This window comes from Vespa crabro, chromosome 14 (assembly GCF_910589235.1).
Source record: "Vespa crabro chromosome 14, iyVesCrab1.2, whole genome shotgun sequence".
Lineage (NCBI taxonomy): Eukaryota > Metazoa > Arthropoda > Insecta > Hymenoptera > Vespidae > Vespa > Vespa crabro.
The window spans coordinates 1,328,710-1,351,642 of record NC_060968.1 but is presented as its reverse complement, the minus strand read 5'-3'; the positions used below and the strand labels follow the sequence as shown (position 1 = coordinate 1,351,642).

At 28.0% G+C, this 22,933-nt stretch overlaps 3 protein-coding genes across 3 annotated transcripts; all 3 read right to left on the bottom strand.

Moving 5' to 3' along the window:
- Window positions 1-1,354: 1,354 nt before the first annotated feature.
- On the bottom strand, window positions 1,355-6,287 carry LOC124429187 (17-beta-hydroxysteroid dehydrogenase 13-like). Its single transcript, XM_046974118.1, has 7 exons — window positions 5,798-6,287; window positions 4,781-4,905; window positions 3,917-4,027; window positions 2,660-2,821; window positions 2,461-2,543; window positions 2,280-2,396; window positions 1,355-2,170 (listed from the first exon to the last, which is right to left on the bottom strand). Exons 1-7 carry the CDS (start codon window positions 6,015-6,017, stop codon window positions 2,026-2,028), a joined length of 963 nt encoding a protein of 320 aa, XP_046830074.1. The 5' UTR covers window positions 6,018-6,287; the 3' UTR covers window positions 1,355-2,025.
- Window positions 6,288-9,767: 3,480 nt separating this feature from the next.
- LOC124429184 (short-chain dehydrogenase/reductase family 16C member 6-like) lies at window positions 9,768-13,846 on the bottom strand. The gene is made up of 7 exons (XM_046974110.1): window positions 13,351-13,846; window positions 12,213-12,337; window positions 11,531-11,641; window positions 10,557-10,718; window positions 10,362-10,444; window positions 10,177-10,293; window positions 9,768-10,074 (listed from the first exon to the last, which is right to left on the bottom strand). Exons 1-7 carry the CDS (start codon window positions 13,568-13,570, stop codon window positions 9,936-9,938), a joined length of 957 nt encoding a protein of 318 aa, XP_046830066.1. The 5' UTR covers window positions 13,571-13,846; the 3' UTR covers window positions 9,768-9,935.
- A 3,474-nt stretch (window positions 13,847-17,320) lies between these two features.
- LOC124429185 (short-chain dehydrogenase/reductase family 16C member 6-like) lies at window positions 17,321-21,399 on the bottom strand. The gene is made up of 7 exons (XM_046974112.1): window positions 20,904-21,399; window positions 19,766-19,890; window positions 19,084-19,194; window positions 18,110-18,271; window positions 17,915-17,997; window positions 17,730-17,846; window positions 17,321-17,627 (listed from the first exon to the last, which is right to left on the bottom strand). Exons 1-7 carry the CDS (start codon window positions 21,121-21,123, stop codon window positions 17,489-17,491), a joined length of 957 nt encoding a protein of 318 aa, XP_046830068.1. The 5' UTR covers window positions 21,124-21,399; the 3' UTR covers window positions 17,321-17,488.
- Between the last annotated feature and the right edge of the window lie 1,534 nt (window positions 21,400-22,933).

Sequence of the window (22,933 nt, the reverse complement as noted above, 5' to 3'; positions counted from 1 at the left end):
CACCACTTACAGAAACGAAAAAAGAATTATATATATATATATATATATATATATATATATATATATATATATATATATATATCGAGTTACCTTACATAACGAACATTATAAAAATTATGAAAATTGTTGAAGATACTTATATGTGTATTTATTACGTTTAGCTTAAGTTGTTTCTGCAGTTACGTACATGTTTATGTGAAAACCAAGTGAACACGCGATCTCAGTTTCTCAACTGCCATAAGCTTTCTGTTAGCTTTAATGTTGCAGTTAACTGTTATTTTAATTCAATTTATTAACACCTATCGATTACCCGTATCAATAATGTAGGTTTATCATAAAATATTCATTCACCTAATATTAATAAAAATAATTTGAAATTGTTACTTTTATTCGAATCTACAATCTAAATATGAGTAGTTTTTTTTTTAATTTCAACAAAATATTTCTTTATTACACAGTAATTATTTATTGTTCGTATTATTTTGTTGGATAAAAACATTTTTAACTCGTACATATCTTTTTAATAGATTGTCATTGATTATCTTTGTACCAGAGGTTTAGTACGAAGTATATATATTAAAGATGAAACTATTGTAAGTTACATCAACTATAATAAACTTTATAATATTATGTCGATTAATACGATTTTATTGTTGATTAGAATTATTTAAATAGGAGAATACTTGTAGAATGCAAGGATGTTATTGACAATTCGTAAAATAAATCAAAAATAGTATGAACTATTCGTAAGGTAAATTAAAATTATTATCGATTACTCGGAAGGTAAATTGTGATTATTATTATTAAAATCATTACCGACAATTCGCAAAGGAAATCATGGATATTACCGACGACTCGTAAGGTAAATTAGGATTATTAACAATTATCCGTAAGATAAATTGAAATTATTACCAAAAACTTGTCGATAAATCAAGGATATTACTGACAACTCATAATAAATTAAAAATAGTATAAAAAATTTCTAAGACAAATTAAGATTATTATAGACAGTTCGTAAAATAAATTAAGATAATTATCGACAATTAAAAAGGAAGATTGAAACAAATTTTTGTTCGACAAATCGGAAGATAAACAAAATTATTGCTAACAATTTTTAAGGTAAATTAAATATATTATCGACAATTCACAGGACAAACTCGTAAGATAAATTAAAATTATTATCGATAATTCTTAAGATAAATTAAAATTGTTATTAAAGATTGTAATTAAAAATATCTAGATTCGAATTTTTTTTTCATTTTAATTAATATTTCTACAAAATCTCTGCAATAACTTGAGTGTGTTCCTATCCTTGATCGCTATAAATAACGTATTGAAAAATGTAACACATAGATACAATTACAAAATTTATTAAATAAATGACATAAATTATCAACCACTTCAGACCTCAAATTTTCTAACACCAAATAGAGAATAATTAATAACTATTAATAACTAAATACTAAAGAAAAAATTTTTTATCGAGCTTCTAGGACTAAGTTTTAAAATAGATTTAATATAATTTAATATAGTTAATAAAGATAGATTTAAAAACAATAAGGAATAATAATACGCTTGAAACAATAAGAAAGCAGATTTAAATGCACAATTAGTAACATATAAAACAAAAGTAAGATCAATGTTACATCATGAAGCAATCGTCTACAACATTGCTAACTATAATTTATCAAAAAAGCAAGACTGCTCATAAAAAATAAGAATTGATATGTGAAATTTAAAAAAAAAAATATAAAGTATATCAATATTTTTTAAAGAAGCACGTAGACAAGCAAACGTTTCTATAATGTCGAGATAACATTCTCCACGATATCAAAAAAAAACAGTCATGCAAGATTATCTATAAACATTTGTATATATTAGTTATATTCTTATCGGAAATGAAATGCATACTAATTCATTATTTGACTTGATTATTTTTAATTAATTGTCTGATTAGTCTACTTAAATTATAAGTAATGATTATAATAGAGATGCGCAAATAAAGAACTGAAAATATACGACCAGTTAATTATTAATATTTCGCTCGACAATTTTGGGCTTTATTGGACTTTGTTTTACTGATGATCCCTTTATCGGTTCATAGCTGGATAAAATATCATAGTTGATTAAAGAATAAATTATCATACCAAAGAAATCCCATGTCATTATCCTGAAATTTCATTTAATATTGTTTCTTAAATTGTAAACGATAAAAATTAAAGATAAGTATTATAAATTTATTTATTATAAAGAAAATTTAAAGAGAAATTAATATCTACCATTTCAAAATTATTAGAATATTAAGGAATGCTGGTATAACAACAATATGTTTGTTACATCGTAAGGATATTATCGTTTTTTCAGCGACTTCATTCGAACTGAGAGACGATGCAAACCTAAAATAAATATTTATTATTATCATATTTCATAATTAGCTCTACGCGTATTAAACATTCATACCGAGCAATTCTGCCTATATTCATGCCCGTATTGCGAATGATGTAAGGAGATATTATTGTAGTATTGATATTATATCCCTCGTACTACAAAAAATGTATAAATAGAAAAAAGAAATAAAATAAAATAAAAATATACCGATATAACAAATGGTATTTCTACAAGCAAATAAAGATACTAAATTAAAAAAAAAAATACATACCTCTAATTCTAATCGTAATGATTCAATGAATCCAGTAACTGCGTGCTTTGAGGTACAATAATCAACTAGTTTTGGACACCCCACATGACCAGCTGCACTCGCTATACTTACAATATGACCTTTATTGCTTTTTATCATCGCCGGGAGAAATGCTTTTACTGTCTGTAAAGAAAAGAATTTCTATTATCAGGAATTTATTAACAGAAATCCAGAATTTTGGTAGGAATTTATATAATCATAAAAAATTTGTATATTTAATTACGAATATAATAAAAAGTTTGTAATCAACGATAGATTACATACATATTTAAATCTGATCGTCACACAATGAGATACTTAATCGATTTACCTTTTAAAAATTATTTTTATGGATATTATTTGATGGATTCCAAAAGTGCCCACTTATTAAATTATATTATGTAATATTTTGACATAGTGATAAGAATTAAACATAATTGTAAACAATTCTATTCTTCTTTAATCGTTTTTATGAATAAACGTATGTAGAAAACAAATATTTCCCTCACAATAATTTATTTACTCAACTTTTTCAGTTAACAACTCATTCTTACATAGGATAAGTTTAACAGAATCGATTTTTGTTCAACTAAATCGAAAAATAAATGATATAACTTAATCAACAGATAATAATATGAAAGGAAGCGTCTCTTTTTTCGGAAATAAAGGTGGATTTACATTAGTTCAATCACTGAAATAAGTGATTATATCCTAATGATATAATTGGAAATCAATCGGATGTCCAATTTACAATTATTTTAAACAGTTCAAAGTGATATACTGTTGTGGCAATGGATTCAAGCAAAAAATGGGTAAAACATATATGAATATATTGCTTTAATCGGCCGTCTCGATTAAATTCGTCTATTTAACTTTGAGTACAATATTATATTCAGACATAAATACACACACATATATGAATACAGAAAGTACCTATATGTTTTTTCAAAAAGTCTGACCATTAGTTTCTATGACACTTTCTATGAGTTCTAAGAATTTGAAAGAGGAAATATAAAGAACTGTCAATTTAATGAAAGTCGCAGAAAAGTTCACTCTTCAACCACAAAATCATTGCATATATAGTACATTTTCAATACAGTACATTTTCATATTACCTTTTTTATTCGAAACTATAAAAAGCCATACCATTTTAATTGCAGTTTTATTAATAAACAACAAAATCAAACAATAATACTAGATGAATTGAACATATAAAGGATATATTATAGTTTTACTTACCCAAAATTGACTCATGATATTTATTTCCATTGTACGATTAAGAAGATTATCTGGAATATCCAAGAAATTTCCAATATTTATCACTCCTGCATTATTAACCAAGATGTTTACCTACAAATTAGAAAAATATTTGAAGAAAAATATTCTACTATACGTATAAAAGCGTCGCGTTAAATGTTCTCTAATAATAATATTTATATAAAATATGCCATACGATTCAATGCAATATTTCGCTACTTATCATAACACCTGATTAAATTGATATGGAACTTCTAATTACAAAAATTTTAAAATACCCAGAAATTTAATGCGTGATTAGCAAAGATTGTCGCGACACAAATAAGAAGAGAATAGATTCATGAATATTTATCGAATATTTACAAATAATTTTAAACCATTTGGATTATTCGGAAAAATCTAAAATTGGCCCATATCACTAAAATTTCTTTTTTATTGTATAAAAAATCAGCATGTATGTCTGTACTTCGATAATAATCGTCCGGAAAAATTCCACGCATGTGTGAGCTTAAGAGGCAAATGTATTAATTTACTAATGTATTAATTGTATAAATATTCATTTTCCAAAACGCAGCTGAAAACTGATAAAACTGTAAATGAACGACTGCACAGCTCATTTAGAAAAACGCAACATAGAAATAATGATATAGATAATATTCAACTTCATTAGAATGTCATCTAATATGCCTTCGTAAGCGAGTAGATTGTTAGTAAAAAAAAGCCATAACTCGAAAACCTATCAATTTCAAGAAAAAATAGCCAACATTTCGTGAAACAAAAATTATCCAATCCTTAACGTTAGAATTTATCGCTATGCATCTAAAAACGTTTTGCGTAATATCTCACCTGACCAACTTCTTCTCTAACTATTTCAGCCGTTTTATAAATATCATCGCGATTACGAACATCGCAAACGTATCCATAACAAGTACCACCCGCTGCTTTTATCAATTCCATCGTTTCTTCGATACCTGAAAGATAACGAAAGAAAATCAATCATTTATGTAAGCATCTTTTGACGATTTTCGAAAAAAACTAATTCTTATATACTTCTCTAATCATTAATTAATTCCAAACATATAAGTCTTCAGTTAATTGTCACAACTATTCATAAATATTCGGCTCGGCCGATTTAGTGAGTAAATTGTATACATGCATCATTTGACGAACGAAATTAAATATATTTCGATATTTTTATTCGACATGCTATTAGTGAGTGTTGAAATAAAGATTAGAAAGACATTAGAAATAACTGCGTATAATAGATTTAAGATACATATACGTATGTATGCATTTGTACTTAATACAACGAAAGATAAATGTAAAGATTCTTATAATAATTAATAAATAATTAATAATATTTTATCTTAAGAGGGAAGATATCTTAATTAATTTCATCACTTTCACTTAATCTTTCTGCTAAAGTGCAGAATATAATAAATATATAAATAAATATGTGTCTAAAAGACGATTCCGAAACAAATAGAAAACTTTAAGAATATATTTCGTTCATTCTAAAACCGTAAACAAGTCGTCTAAAAATATTTATGACATAAGAAGAGAAAGTTTTCGTATCAATATATATATGACTTTTTCTCAACCTTATAATGATCAAAATGTGATCTTAAACTTAGATGATTTATTACTATATATAAAAACATATAATACAATACAATATATACAAACGTAATATAGAAATAATAATACAATACATACTAACGTAAGAATATATGTGACTAGAATCATATGAAGATTTTAAATACGAAAATTTGTCCCGTAATTAAGCATAGATTTATCTTCCGTATATAATTTTGAATAAACAAATAATTTTTTAAATAATATATAATATCAAAGTAAACGCACCCTTCTGATTGATGTCCCAAATGACAACGATGACACCATGATTAGCTAAACCGATGGCTAATGCTCTTCCAAGACCTCCGGCAGCACCTGTGACGAGAGCAATTTCGCCAGAAATGTCCTTCATTTGATATTTCAACGGAATAAATAACTTCATAATACTTCTCATAATTTCAATAAATATAGATATGATAAATTTGAGCACTGGTAGAACGATCCACATGATTACATCAAACCTTACGGTTAGATTCGTCTCTCTTTCTAAGCAATTGATGATTGTAAGAAAATATCCTGTATTAACCAATAACAACAATTTAATTAATGAGACGAAATATAAAACATAATAAAGTGTCCACAGATCTTATTTCAGGATAAAAGAAGCAGCGGAAAAAGATTAACTAAATAACGGCAACGAATTGTCAACGAAAACAATAATTCTTCTTAAAAAAAGAGGCAGTCCTCTTCGTTCTATGGTTATCGACGAACTGAATGCCGAGCAAGTTGAACGAGATATTATATGCGTAGTGGGGATATTCATACAGTGAAGAGCGGGGGAAATATGCATTTCAAAACTGGCTACTATACATATATATTTGACCAATTGATTCCAAACGTTTTGTACATGCCTTCAGTGAATATTTGTCGTTATATCATATACCAGAACTAATAACTACATAATTCAAAATCTTTCTTGAAATAAAACTTCCATAACCAATGTACACAAGATGGAACGAAAGTAATATGAATAAACGGGAGTAACATTTGGTGAGAAATCGTCAGATTATATAACATAAGTTCAACACTTCCTGAAAATGATTATGACAAAATATCAATGAGTTCTAAAAAAGATTTTATTTCAAAAATTGCATTGTGATCAATCGATGCTTTTTATCTTGTTCCTGCACGAAAAACTCAATCTAAAAATTATAAACTGATCCGAAAAAGTGATAACAATATTTGAAACTATTCATGTCCTATTTCAAAGAAATGTTTCTCAATCAAATTGAAACATAACATTTTATTTCTTATTTTAATAATCATAATCCATATGTTTCGTTTCTTGTAAACGACTCAATGTAATTAGAATAAAAGAACATTTTCATATAAATAAGTTGTTTTCGATATTTTTAATATAACATATAATTGATCGAAATTTCTTTCTACCTCTCTCCCTCTCTTGCTTTCACTCTATCCCCCTCTCTCTCTCTCAATTATTGCTTTTTCTACTTCATGATTTATTTTAAATAAATAACAATTTCACTTTTCACTCTTTTTCCTGCGACTACAATATAAATTTCGTCTATATAAAATATTTCGTCTATATAAAATAGTAGCATGATTGAATGTGCAAAAGAGAGAGAGAGAGAGAGAGAGAGAGAAGGGGGAAAAATCAAAAAATGCATCAATAAAAAACGTGGTAACTTATTTCATCATGCATAAAACGGTAAATGGAAATTATTTGATTTCGAAAGAAAATAGCGAGATCTTTTTGCCAAAGAAACAAAAGGAACGCGAGCATGATTCTTTCCATAAATCCAATAAATTACCTGATCTTTTGAGTAAGTGCAACGTATGGATCACGAGAACAACGTACGTCCAATAGTTTTTATTGATTTTTATCAAAATCGTAGTTATTATAAAAATATAACAAAAAAAAATAAGAAAAAACAAAAATAAACCTTCCTCGTTGTCGATGTCGTTATAGTTAAAAAAATCCACTGGGTCTATTCCTTTTTTATGAAATTTTCGCGATTGACAATCCTGTTGCATTTATTTTGTATAATACATTTTTTCGATTAATTACATTTTCTTATAAATATTTTTCAACTGAACAATTTGTACTCAATTGCAATTAATATTTTACGTTCATTTGTTATATTAAATTGTTATATTTTTTCTATTGACAATAAGAACAAACTGTTATCTTTGTTTAGTTTCTACGAACGCGTATATTTTCCTCATCACAGATTAAGAAAATAAGATCAAATTGAAGTAGTTAATATAAATCTAATAAGAATTGTCAACTAACCGATTTACAATATAAAAAATACAATAAGAATCTAAAAAAAATAAATAATTTGATTAATATATTTAATAAAAATATATGATATTAAATCTACACAAGTATATAGGTGCAGAAATATGTGTGTGTGTGTATGAGAAAAAATATAATTAAAGCTGTTAAAAACAAATAGCGGGTTAATTTTTACCCTACTAATAGGCCGGCTCAACGCTAAAAAAACAATATTCTACTCGACTACGTACACCAAATATACTGTATTGAAAAATATATTTAATTAAAAAATTACAAAATGAATAATATCATATGCTGTTCACTGTTCGCTCTTCGCTATTCGTTGTCCCATCTGTCTCTCTGTTAATTTTTTGCTTTGCTGGTTGTCCTTCCTAACTTGTTCCACTCGTACGTCAATCGATGGACATTACTCAAAACTCTCTTTCGCATTCAATTACGACGCTATTTTTCATTCTCTCTCTTCTAATATCCCAGATCTATATTTTCCATAACCATACGCAACTGCAAGATGCACATAACCAATTACTATTAGAACTTAACATTTCTTTATTCATGTACTGAATGGATAACCTTATGTTTAAACCCACACGTACGATTAGCAACCTTCTGGAACCTTTCCGTTTTTCAGTTAATTTGTTGACCGGCATATCTCAGATACATATAAAAACATATTTCTAGCCAGTTTGGTATCTTCTACCAAACATATGTATCTACATATTTGAGATACGTATACCTAATATTAATACACAGTTTACAACTGACACATTAACAAAAATATCGTTGAATTATTTTCTATCCAAGGAAAACCGGTTTGATCAATTTATCACTTGGATGCTCATGTATCCTATCCTTGACTCAAGTTAAGAAACTGTTACTCATAGATGGTAGCTTCAAATGTTGGTTCGTAAAGTATAACAGCAAAAGTATTTGAACATTAGTTATAAGATAAATACATAGTAAGGTACAGTATAATACATCGGTAGAAATTAAGAAAAGAGTTGTAAGGATTGGAAAAAAAAAGGAGTAAGAGAAAAGATACATAAGAAGAGTAATTCCTTTTCGATAATAAAAAGATATTTCATAAGAGATTGTGCATATATTTTACCTTTGCTTTATAATTTTCCTTCTTTATATGTGCATCCTTCCGTGTATTAAAATAAATTTATTTCAGAAAGACATTACGGTCTTAGTGTTATTCCTAGTGAAATTCCTACATATATATAGATATATATATATAGATATATATATATATATATTTCTTTTTTTTTAAGTTAGTGCAAATAAATCAGAAAAATTAAAAAATTATATAACAATTTATATCGATACAAAATAAACTATAAATCAGATCAGAAAATAAATCAGATCACTCATGTTCATTATCAACGATACAACAAATAATACGTTCCATTGCATATAAAAATTCGCAGACGATAGCACCCAAACATTCGCACTCACCAGTAGGACAGTCGAGTCTTATCAACATAACTGGCTATGCCTCAAAGGAAGGTGTCTAGCACAAACTAAATCGTAGCAGTCTAACTTATATACTTCAGATTCACAACTTACAAACATCCGAGTTTTATCTCATTAATTCAGAACTAGCCAATGCGAATCATAACTCAAGAACACAACGACAATTGTATCATACTACAATAAATATACTGTAATATCTACTAAATATATTATCCCTCATCTACCTCACGATGTTCCTTCAAAGGAATTTATGCTCTCCTGTTAATTTAGCATTATGCCGCGAGCGGTATTTTGAAATGAAAACCGGATTGGTAATTTTATCGCTCGAGTACACATGTGTCTTGACCTAAGTTAAAACAATTACACACAGATGGGAGCTTCAAATATAGATTGGGTTATTGACGTAATAACCAAGCTATTGGGACTTTAGTTATAAGATAAATAAATTGTAAGAAACAAATTATACTCGTTTCCGATAATCTATTCCGAAATTATGAACTCTTTTTATTTGATAATTTTACGATTGATGATTCTCCTCTTTATTCATATTCTATAATCCATATATTCATATTGAAATATTTACATATCAGTAAATGATACTTTTCGCAAAAATTAAGTAAAACTGCTTAGTTGTTATGATGTAATGACAACATTACTTGCGTTTGGAAGATGTGTTTTACATTTTTCTTGACTTTCTATTGGATAAAATTCAGTTGGTTCCATTTGCGTTAAAAATTTAAATATTTGATGGTAGATATGACGTGGTATTATCCTGAAATTTGGTTTAGATTTGTTATTGAAATTGTAAACGATAAAAATAAAAGAAAACTGTTACAATTGTGCAGATAAAGTTTTTCTGAGAAATCTATTATACCATTTAAAAAATAGTAGAAAGTACATGTAATTTGGCACCAAAACAAACTTCCTATTACACCGAATGGAAGTAATAGTACTTTCAGCAACATATTGCGGACTAACAATTGGAACAAGCCTGAAACAAATATTTATTTTTATCATATTTATACAATAATTAACTCTACTTGTATTAAACATTCCTACCCAGAGAATTTAGCTGCTGGCATGCCGGTATTGTCAATGAACGTCGGGCATACTGATGTAATGCTAACGTCATGTCCATGAAACTAAATAAAATATATAAACAGAAATGAAAAAATAATATAGAATTAAAAATGTAGCCAACTAATCGATATTTCTATCAGTAAATAAATATACTAAATTAAACAAAATACATACGTCTAATTCCATTTGTAATGCTTCACTGAAACCAATAACTGCATACTTAGACGCAGAATAATCTACGATTACCGAACATCCAATGAGACCTGCTATACTCGCTATGTTCACAATATGGCCTTTGTTGCTTTCCATCATTGCCGGAAGGAATGCTTTGACTGTCTGAAAAAGACTTTTTTATTATAAGAATCAAGAAATTTAATAGGAATACATATAATTGCAACAAATTTATATGTTTCATTATTATCATGAAGAAAATATTTGTCATCGGACGATTATATACGTTTGAACATTCTTGCGGTACTGAATCGAATTAGTAAGCCAAAATGATTTTTCATTGATTTTTGGTCATCTACACTCAGCAAATCGATTGTTCGGTATAATCGCTCCGAATTTACATGTAGAAATGGATAACTGGTTTTACATTAATTCTGTCACGATCAAAACGACTACATTCTTTTGATTTCATTCAAAAACAATCGGGTGTCTATCAGATTTCAATTTACTATTTTTTTTTCTCTTTTGGAAATGATAGACGATAGTGCTAATGAATTCATGCAAATAACCAGTAAAAACAATTCATGAAATTTCCTCTAATTAACCTTATAAACGATTCAACTTGCTGTACAACGATATGCACACGGACATATATATACAAGGATATATCATGAATATAAAGAGTACCTGTAAAAATTTTTCGAGAAATTCTAACTGACAATTTTGATGATAATTCTTATATGTTCAAAGGGCTTGAAGGATCAAAAATAAAGAACTGTGAACCTAAGGATAGTCGAAAAACAGTTCACTTTACAACGATATGGTACGTTTAGATATCACTATCTTTATTCGAATCTGTAATCCACCGCAATGTTTGAATTATATTTTTGTTAATAAACAATAACATTAAACAGTATTATACTAAATGATTTCGTTTAGAATTGAAGGTATAGGGGATATATTATTGTTTTTCTTACCCAAAATTGACTCATAATATTTACTTCCATTAGACGACTAAGAAGATCATCCGAAGTCTTCCAGAAAATTCCAATATTTACCACACCTGCATTATTAATCAAAATAGTTACCTACAAATTAAATAAATATTTGAATAAAAATATTCTACTATTTACATATAAAAGCGTGAGTTTGACATTCTTTAACAACAAAATTTATACGAGATAGGTGCCGAACGACGCGTTACAATATTTCACCGGTAATCATAGTGTCTTATTAAATTGATATTGAACTTATAATCGTAGAAATTAGAAAATATCCCGAAATTTAATGCAGAACAATCGAAGATTATCACGATATAAATGAAAAAAAATTAGCTTTATTGATCATTTGTCAAAAATTTTCAACTAATATTAACGGTAATTCTTCAAATATTAATTCTCTTAAATGACCCTAAAAATCGACAAAACTATAAATGAACTTAAATGGCTAATCTGATCCTTTAAGAAAATCCAACGTATTAGAACGTTATCTACTATCATTTTCTAAGCAAGTACATCGTTAGCACGAGAACGCCTGCATTCCATAATCCATCGATCTCAAGAAGAAATTTCTCTCGGAAAATTGTTCTAGTGCAAATCGCCAGCATTTTTCGCTATGTTCATCAATAAACATCTAACAACGTTTTGCATGTCATCTCACCTTACCAACTTCTTCTCTAACTATTTCAGCCATTTTATAAATATCATCGCGATTACGAACATCGCAAACGTATCCATAACAAGTACCACCCGCTGCTTTTATCAATTCCATCGTTTCTTCGATACCTGAAAGATAACGAAAGAAAATCAATCATTTATGTAAGCATCTTTTGACAATTTTCGAAAAAAAATAATTCTTATATACTTCTCTAATCATTAATTAATTCCAAACTTATAAGTCTTCAGTTAATTGTCACAACTATTCATAAATATTCGGCTCGGCCGATTTAATGAGTAAATTGTATACATGCATCATTTGACGAACGAAATTAAATATATTTAGATATTTTTATTCGACATGCTATTAGTGAGTGTTGAAATAAAGATTAGAAAGACATTAGAAATAACTGCGTATAATAGATTTAAGATACATATATGTATGTATGCATTTGTACTTAATACAACGAAAGATAAATGTATAGATTCTTATAATAATTAATAAATAATTAATAATAATTTATTAATCTGATCCTTTAAGAAAATCCAACGTATTAGAACGTTATCTACTATCATTTTCTAAGCAAGTACATCGTTAGCACGAGAACGCCTACATTCCATAAGATATTATTAATAATATTTTATCTTAAGAAGGAAGATATCTTATTTAATTTCATCACTTTCACTTAATCTTTCTGCTAAAGTGCAGAATATAATAAATATATAAATAAATATGTGTCTGAAAGACGATTCCGAAACAAATAGAAAACTTTAAGAATATATTTCGTTCATTCTAAAACCGTAAACAAGTCGTCTAAAAATATTTATGACATAAGAAGAGAAAGTTTTCGTATCAATATATATATGACTTTTTCTCAACCTTATAATGATCAAAATGTGATCTTAAACTTAGATGATTTATTACTATATATAAAAACATATAATACAATACAATATATACAAACGTAATATAGAAATAATAATACAATACATACTAACGTAAGAATATATGTGACTAGAATCATATGAAGATTTTAAATACGAAAATTTGTCCCGTAATTAAGCATAGATTTATCTTCCGTATATAATTTTGAATAAACAAATAATTTTTTAAATAATATATAATATCAAAGTAAACGCACCCTTCTGATTGATGTCCCAAATGACAACGATGACACCATGATTAGCTAAACCGATGGCTAATGCTCTTCCAAGACCTCCGGCAGCACCTGTGACGAGAGCAATTTCGCCAGAAATGTCCTTCATTTGATATTTCAACGGAATAAATAACTTCATAATACTTCTCATAATTTCAATAAATATAGATATGATAAATTTGAGCACTGGTAGAACGATCCACATGATTACATCAAACCTTACGGTTAGATTCGTCTCTCTTTCTAAGCAATTGATGATTGTAAGAAAATATCCTGTATTAACCAATAACAACAATTTAATTAATGAGACGAAATATAAAACATAATAAAGTGTCCACAGATCTTATTTCAGGATAAAAGAAGCAGCGGAAAAAGATTAACTAAATAACGGCAACGAATTGTCAACGAAAACAATAATTCTTCTTAAAAAAAGAGGCAGTCCTCTTCGTTCTATGGTTATCGACGAACTGAATGCCGAGCAAGTTGAACGAGATATTATATGCGTAGTGGGGATATTCATACAGTGAAGAGCGGGGGAAATATGCATTTCAAAACTGGCTACTATACATATATATTTGACCAATTGATTCCAAACGTTTTGTACATGCCTTCAGTGAATATTTGTCGTTATATCATATACCAGAACTAATAACTACATAATTCAAAATCTTTCTTGAAATAAAACTTCCATAACCAATGTACACAAGATGGAACGAAAGTAATATGAATAAACGGGAGTAACATTTGGTGAGAAATCGTCAGATTATATAACATAAGTTCAACACTTCCTGAAAATGATTATGACAAAATATCAATGAGTTCTAAAAAAGATTTTATTTCAAAAATTGCATTGTGATCAATCGATGCTTTTTATCTTGTTCCTGCACGAAAAACTCAATCTAAAAATTATAAACTGATCCGAAAAAGTGATAACAATATTTGAAACTATTCATGTCCTATTTCAAAGAAATGTTTCTCAATCAAATTGAAACATAACATTTTATTTCTTATTTTAATAATCATAATCCATATGTTTCGTTTCTTGTAAACGACTCAATGTAATTAGAATAAAAGAACATTTTCATATAAATAAGTTGTTTTCGATATTTTTAATATAACATATAATTGATCGAAATTTCTTTCTACCTCTCTCCCTCTCTTGCTTTCACTCTATCCCCCTCTCTCTCTCTCAATTATTGCTTTTTCTACTTCATGATTTATTTTAAATAAATAACAATTTCACTTTTCACTCTTTTTCCTGCGACTACAATATAAATTTCGTCTATATAAAATATTTCGTCTATATAAAATAGTAGCATGATTGAATGTGCAAAAGAGAGAGAGAGAGAGAGAGAGAGAGAAGGGGGAAAAATCAAAAAATGCATCAATAAAAAACGTGGTAACTTATTTCATCATGCATAAAACGGTAAATGGAAATTATTTGATTTCGAAAGAAAATAGCGAGATCTTTTTGCCAAAGAAACAAAAGGAACGCGAGCATGATTCTTTCCATAAATCCAATAAATTACCTGATCTTTTGAGTAAGTGCAACGTATGGATCACGAGAACAACGTACGTCCAATAGTTTTTATTGATTTTTATCAAAATCGTAGTTATTATAAAAATATAACAAAAAAAAATAAGAAAAAACAAAAATAAACCTTCCTCGTTGTCGATGTCGTTATAGTTAAAAAAATCCACTGGGTCTATTCCTTTTTTATGAAATTTTCGCGATTGACAATCCTGTTGCATTTATTTTGTATAATACATTTTTTCGATTAATTACATTTTCTTATAAATATTTTTCAACTGAACAATTTGTACTCAATTGCAATTAATATTTTACGTTCATTTGTTATATTAAATTGTTATATTTTTTCTATTGACAATAAGAACAAACTGTTATCTTTGTTTAGTTTCTACGAACGCGTATATTTTCCTCATCACAGATTAAGAAAATAAGATCAAATTGAAGTAGTTAATATAAATCTAATAAGAATTGTCAACTAACCGATTTACAATATAAAAAATACAATAAGAATCTAAAAAAAATAAATAATTTGATTAATATATTTAATAAAAATATATGATATTAAATCTACACAAGTATATAGGTGCAGAAATATGTGTGTGTGTGTATGAGAAAAAATATAATTAAAGCTGTTAAAAACAAATAGCGGGTTAATTTTTACCCTACTAATAGGCCGGCTCAACGCTAAAAAAACAATATTCTACTCGACTACGTACACCAAATATACTGTATTGAAAAATATATTTAATTAAAAAATTACAAAATGAATAATATCATATGCTGTTCACTGTTCGCTCTTCGCTATTCGTTGTCCCATCTGTCTCTCTGTTAATTTTTTGCTTTGCTGGTTGTCCTTCCTAACTTGTTCCACTCGTACGTCAATCGATGGACATTACTCAAAACTCTCTTTCGCATTCAATTACGACGCTATTTTTCATTCTCTCTCTTCTAATATCCCAGATCTATATTTTCCATAACCATACGCAACTGCAAGATGCACATAACCAATTACTATTAGAACTTAACATTTCTTTATTCATGTACTGAATGGATAACCTTATGTTTAAACCCACACGTACGATTAGCAACCTTCTGGAACCTTTCCGTTTTTCAGTTAATTTGTTGACCGGCATATCTCAGATACATATAAAAACATTTTTCTAGCCAGTTTGGTATCTTCTACCAAACATATGTATCTACATATTTGAGATACGTATACCTAATATTAATACACAGTTTACAACTGACACATTAACAAAAATATCGTTGAATTATTTTCTATCCAAGGAAAACCGGTTTGATCAATTTATCACTTGGATGCTCATGTATCCTATCCTTGACTCAAGTTAAGAAACTGTTACTCATAGATGGTAGCTTCAAATGTTGGTTCGTAAAGTATAACAGCAAAAGTATTTGAACATTAGTTATAAGATAAATACATAGTAAGGTACAGTATAATACATCGGTAGAAATTAAGAAAAGAGTTGTAAGGATTGGAAAAAAAAAGGAGTAAGAGAAAAGATACATAAGAAGAGTAATTCCTTTTCGATAATAAAAAGATATTTCATAAGAGATTGTGCATATATTTTACCTTTGCTTTATAATTTTCCTTCTTTATATGTGCATCCTTCCGTGTATTAAAATAAATTTATTTCAGAAAGACATTACGGTCTTAGTGTTATTCCTAGTGAAATTCCTACATATATATAGATATATATATATAGATATATATATATATATATTTCTTTTTTTTTAAGTTAGTGCAAATAAATCAGAAAAATTAAAAAATTATATAACAATTTATATCGATACAAAATAAACTATAAATCAGATCAGAAAATAAATCAGATCACTCATGTTCATTATCAACGATACAACAAATAATACGTTCCATTGCATATAAAAATTCGCAGACGATAGCACCCAAACATTCGCACTCACCAGTAGGACAGTCGAGTCTTATCAACATAACTGGCTATGCCTCAAAGGAAGGTGTCTAGCACAAACTAAATCGTAGCAGTCTAACTTATATACTTCAGATTCACAACTTACAAACATCCGAGTTTTATCTCATTAATTCAGAACTAGCCAATGCGAATCATAACTCAAGAACACAACGACAATTGTATCATACTACAATAAATATACTGTAATATCTACTAAATATATTATCCCTCATCTACCTCACGATGTTCCTTCAAAGGAATTTATGCTCTCCTGTTAATTTAGCATTATGCCGCGAGCGGTATTTTGAAATGAAAACCGGATTGGTAATTTTATCGCTCGAGTACACATGTGTCTTGACCTAAGTTAAAACAATTACACACAGATGGGAGCTTCAAATATAGATTGGGTTATTGACGTAATAACCAAGCTATTGGGACTTTAGTTATAAGATAAATAAATTGTAAGAAACAAATTATACTCGTTTCCGATAATCTATTCCGAAATTATGAACTCTTTTTATTTGATAATTTTACGATTGATGATTCTCCTCTTTATTCATATTCTATAATCCATATATTCATATTGAAATATTTACATATCAGTAAATGATACTTTTCGCAAAAATTAAGTAAAACTGCTTAGTTGTTATGATGTAATGACAACATTACTTGCGTTTGGAAGATGTGTTTTACATTTTTCTTGACTTTCTATTGGATAAAATTCAGTTGGTTCCATTTGCGTTAAAAATTTAAATATTTGATGGTAGATATGACGTGGTATTATCCTGAAATTTGGTTTAGATTTGTTATTGAAATTGTAAACGATAAAAATAAAAGAAAACTGTTACAATTGTGCAGATAAAGTTTTTCTGAGAAATCTATTATACCATTTAAAAAATAGTAGAAAGTACATGTAATTTGGCACCAAAACAAACTTCCTATTACACCGAATGGAAGTAATAGTACTTTCAGCAACATATTGCGGACTAACAATTGGAACAAGCCTGAAACAAATATTTATTTTTATCATATTTATACAATAATTAACTCTACTTGTATTAAACATTCCTACCCAGAGAATTTAGCTGCTGGCATGCCGGTATTGTCAATGAACGTCGGGCATACTGATGTAATGCTAACGTCATGTCCATGAAACTAAATAAAATATATAAACAGAAATGAAAAAATAATATAGAATTAAAAATGTAGCCAACTAATCGATATTTCTATCAGTAAATAAATATACTAAATTAAACAAAATACATACGTCTAATTCCATTTGTAATGCTTCACTGAAACCAATAACTGCATACTTAGACGCAGAATAATCTACGATTACCGAACATCCAATGAGACCTGCTATACTCGCTATGTTCACAATATGGCCTTTGTTGCTTTCCATCATTGCCGGAAGGAATGCTTTGACTGTCTGAAAAAGACTTTTTTATTATAAGAATCAAGAAATTTAATAGGAATACATATAATTGCAACAAATTTATATGTTTCATTATTATCATGAAGAAAATATTTGTCATCGGACGATTATATACGTTTGAACATTCTTGCGGTACTGAATCGAATTAGTAAGCCAAAATGATTTTTCATTGATTTTTGGTCATCTACACTCAGCAAATCGATTGTTCGGTATAATCGCTCCGAATTTACATGTAGAAATGGATAACTGGTTTTACATTAATTCTGTCACGATCAAAACGACTACATTCTTTTGATTTCATTCAAAAACAATCGGGTGTCTATCAGATTTCAATTTACTATTTTTTTTTCTCTTTTGGAAATGATAGACGATAGTGCTAATGAATTCATGCAAATAACCAGTAAAAACAATTCATGAAATTTCCTCTAATTAACCTTATAAACGATTCAACTTGCTGTACAACGATATGCACACGGACATATATATACAAGGATATATCATGAATATAAAGAGTACCTGTAAAAATTTTTCGAGAAATTCTAACTGACAATTTTGATGATAATTCTTATATGTTCAAAGGGCTTGAAGGATCAAAAATAAAGAACTGTGAACCTAAGGATAGTCGAAAAACAGTTCACTTTACAACGATATGGTACGTTTAGATATCACTATCTTTATTCGAATCTGTAATCCACCGCAATGTTTGAATTATATTTTTGTTAATAAACAATAACATTAAACAGTATTATACTAAATGATTTCGTTTAGAATTGAAGGTATAGGGGATATATTATTGTTTTTCTTACCCAAAATTGACTCATAATATTTACTTCCATTAGACGACTAAGAAGATCATCCGAAGTCTTCCAGAAAATTCCAATATTTACCACACCTGCATTATTAATCAAAATAGTTACCTACAAATTAAATAAATATTTGAATAAAAATATTCTACTATTTACATATAAAAGCGTGAGTTTGACATTCTTTAACAACAAAATTTATACGAGATAGGTGCCGAACGACGCGTTACAATATTTCACCGGTAATCATAGTGTCTTATTAAATTGATATTGAACTTATAATCGTAGAAATTAGAAAATATCCCGAAATTTAATGCAGAACAATCGAAGATTATCACGATATAAATGAAAAAAAATTAGCTTTATTGATCATTTGTCAAAAATTTTCAACTAATATTAACGGTAATTCTTCAAATATTAATTCTCTTAAATGACCCTAAAAATCGACAAAACTATAAATGAACTTAAATGGCTAATCTGATCCTTTAAGAAAATCCAACGTATTAGAACGTTATCTACTATCATTTTCTAAGCAAGTACATCGTTAGCACGAGAACGCCTGCATTCCATAATCCATCGATCTCAAGAAGAAATTTCTCTCGGAAAATTGTTCTAGTGCAAATCGCCAGCATTTTTCGCTATGTTCATCAATAAACATCTAACAACGTTTTGCATGTCATCTCACCTTACCAACTTCTTCTCTAACTATTTCAGCCATTTTATAAATATCATCGCGATTACGAACATCGCAAACGTATCCATAACAAGTACCACCCGCTGCTTTTATCAATTCCATCGTTTCTTCGATACCTGAAAGATAACGAAAGAAAATCAATCATTTATGTAAGCATCTTTTGACAATTTTCGAAAAAAAATAATTCTTATATACTTCTCTAATCATTAATTAATTCCAAACTTATAAGTCTTCAGTTAATTGTCACAACTATTCATAAATATTCGGCTCGGCCGATTTAATGAGTAAATTGTATACATGCATCATTTGACGAACGAAATTAAATATATTTAGATATTTTTATTCGACATGCTATTAGTGAGTGTTGAAATAAAGATTAGAAAGACATTAGAAATAACTGCGTATAATAGATTTAAGATACATATATGTATGTATGCATTTGTACTTAATACAACGAAAGATAAATGTATAGATTCTTATAATAATTAATAAATAATTAATAATAATTTATTAATCTGATCCTTTAAGAAAATCCAACGTATTAGAACGTTATCTACTATCATTTTCTAAGCAAGTACATCGTTAGCACGAGAACGCCTACATTCCATAAGATATTATTAATAATATTTTATCTTAAGAAGGAAGATATCTTATTTAATTTCATCACTTTCACTTAATCTTTCTGCTAAAGTGCAGAATATAATAAATATATAAATAAATATGTGTCTGAAAGACGATTCCGAAACAAATAGAAAACTTTAAGAATATATTTCGTTCATTCTAAAACCGTAAACAAGTCGTCTAAAAATATTTATGACATAAGAAGAGAAAGTTTTCGTATCAATATATATATGACTTTTTCTCAACCTTATAATGATCAAAATGTGATCTTAAACTTAGATGATTTATTACTATATATAAAAACATATAATACAATACAATATATACAAACGTAATATAGAAATAATAATACAATACATACTAACGTAAGAATATATGTGACTAGAATCATATGAAGATTTTAAATACGAAAATTTGTCCCGTAATTAAGCATAGATTTATCTTCCGTATATAATTTTGAATAAACAAATAATTTTTTAAATAATATATAATATCAAAGTAAACGCACCCTTCTGATTGATGTCCCAAATGACAACGATGACACCATGATTAGCTAAACCGATGGCTAATGCTCTTCCAAGACCTCCGGCAGCACCTGTGACGAGAGCAATTTCGCCAGAAATGTCCTTCATTTGATATTTCAACGGAATAAATAACTTCATAATACTTCTCATAATTTCAATAAATATAGATATGATAAATTTGAGCACTGGTAGAACGATCCACATGATTACATCAAACCTTACGGTTAGATTCGTCTCTCTTTCTAAGCAATTGATGATTGTAAGAAAATATCCTGTATTAACCAATAACAACAATTTAATTAATGAGACGAAATATAAAACATAATAAAGTGTCCACAGATCTTATTTCAGGATAAAAGAAGCAGCGGAAAAAGATTAACTAAATAACGGCAACGAATTGTCAACGAAAACAATAATTCTTCTTAAAAAAAGAGGCAGTCCTCTTCGTTCTATGGTTATCGACGAACTGAATGCCGAGCAAGTTGAACGAGATATTATATGCGTAGTGGGGATATTCATACAGTGAAGAGCGGGGGAAATATGCATTTCAAAACTGGCTACTATACATATATATTTGACCAATTGATTCCAAACGTTTTGTACATGCCTTCAGTGAATATTTGTCGTTATATCATATACCAGAACTAATAACTACATAATTCAAAATCTTTCTTGAAATAAAACTTCCATAACCAATGTACACAAGATGGAACGAAAGTAATATGAATAAACGGGAGTAACATTTGGTGAGAAATCGTCAGATTATATAACATAAGTTCAACACTTCCTGAAAATGATTATGACAAAATATCAATGAGTTCTAAAAAAGATTTTATTTCAAAAATTGCATTGTGATCAATCGATGCTTTTTATCTTGTTCCTGCACGAAAAACTCAATCTAAAAATTATAAACTGATCCGAAAAAGTGATAACAATATTTGAAACTATTCATGTCCTATTTCAAAGAAATGTTTCTCAATCAAATTGAAACATAACATTTTATTTCTTATTTTAATAATCATAATCCATATGTTTCGTTTCTTGTAAACGACTCAATGTAATTAGAATAAAAGAACATTTTCATATAAATAAGTTGTTTTCGATATTTTTAATATAACATATAATTGATCGAAATTTCTTTCTACCTCTCTCCCTCTCTTGCTTTCACTCTATCCCCCTCTCTCTCTCTCAATTATTGCTTTTTCTACTTCATGATTTATTTTAAATAAATAACAATTTCACTTTTCACTCTTTTTCCTGCGACTACAATATAAATTTCGTCTATATAAAATATTTCGTCTATATAAAATAGTAGCATGATTGAATGTGCAAAAGAGAGAGAGAGAGAGAGAGAGAGAGAAGGGGGAAAAATCAAAAAATGCATCAATAAAAAACGTGGTAACTTATTTCATCATGCATAAAACGGTAAATGGAAATTATTTGATTTCGAAAGAAAATAGCGAGATCTTTTTGCCAAAGAAACAAAAGGAACGCGAGCATGATTCTTTCCATAAATCCAATAAATTACCTGATCTTTTGAGTAAGTGCAACGTATGGATCACGAGAACAACGTACGTCCAATAGTTTTTATTGATTTTTATCAAAATCGTAGTTATTATAAAAATATAACAAAAAAAAATAAGAAAAAACAAAAATAAACCTTCCTCGTTGTCGATGTCGTTATAGTTAAAAAAATCCACTGGGTCTATTCCTTTTTTATGAAATTTTCGCGATTGACAATCCTGTTGCATTTATTTTGTATAATACATTTTTTCGATTAATTACATTTTCTTATAAATATTTTTCAACTGAACAATTTGTACTCAATTGCAATTAATATTTTACGTTCATTTGTTATATTAAATTGTTATATTTTTTCTATTGACAATAAGAACAAACTGTTATCTTTGTTTAGTTTCTACGAACGCGTATATTTTCCTCATCACAGATTAAGAAAATAAGATCAAATTGAAGTAGTTAATATAAATCTAATAAGAATTGTCAACTAACCGAT

Coding starts and splice junctions, on each gene's coding strand:
- LOC124429187 (XM_046974118.1), bottom strand. CDS start 6,017: ATGTGGATCGTTCTACCAGTGCTCAAATTTATCATATCTATATTTATT. Junction 2,544..2,659: donor CATTACGATTAGAATTAGAG/GTATGTATTTTT, acceptor CATTTTTTGTAG/TACGAGGGATATAATATCAA. Junction 2,397..2,460: donor AATATAGGCAGAATTGCTCG/GTATGAATGTTT, acceptor TATTTATTTTAG/GTTTGCATCGTCTCTCAGTT.
- LOC124429184 (XM_046974110.1), bottom strand. CDS start 13,570: ATGTGGATCGTTCTACCAGTGCTCAAATTTATCATATCTATATTTATT. Junction 12,338..13,350: donor TTGGGACATCAATCAGAAGG/GTGCGTTTACTT, acceptor GTTATCTTTCAG/GTATCGAAGAAACGATGGAA. Junction 11,642..12,212: donor TTAGAGAAGAAGTTGGTAAG/GTGAGATGACAT, acceptor TTTAATTTGTAG/GTAACTATTTTGATTAATAA.
- LOC124429185 (XM_046974112.1), bottom strand. CDS start 21,123: ATGTGGATCGTTCTACCAGTGCTCAAATTTATCATATCTATATTTATT. Junction 19,195..19,765: donor TTAGAGAAGAAGTTGGTAAG/GTGAGATGACAT, acceptor TTTAATTTGTAG/GTAACTATTTTGATTAATAA. Junction 18,272..19,083: donor ATATTATGAGTCAATTTTGG/GTAAGAAAAACA, acceptor AGTCTTTTTCAG/ACAGTCAAAGCATTCCTTCC.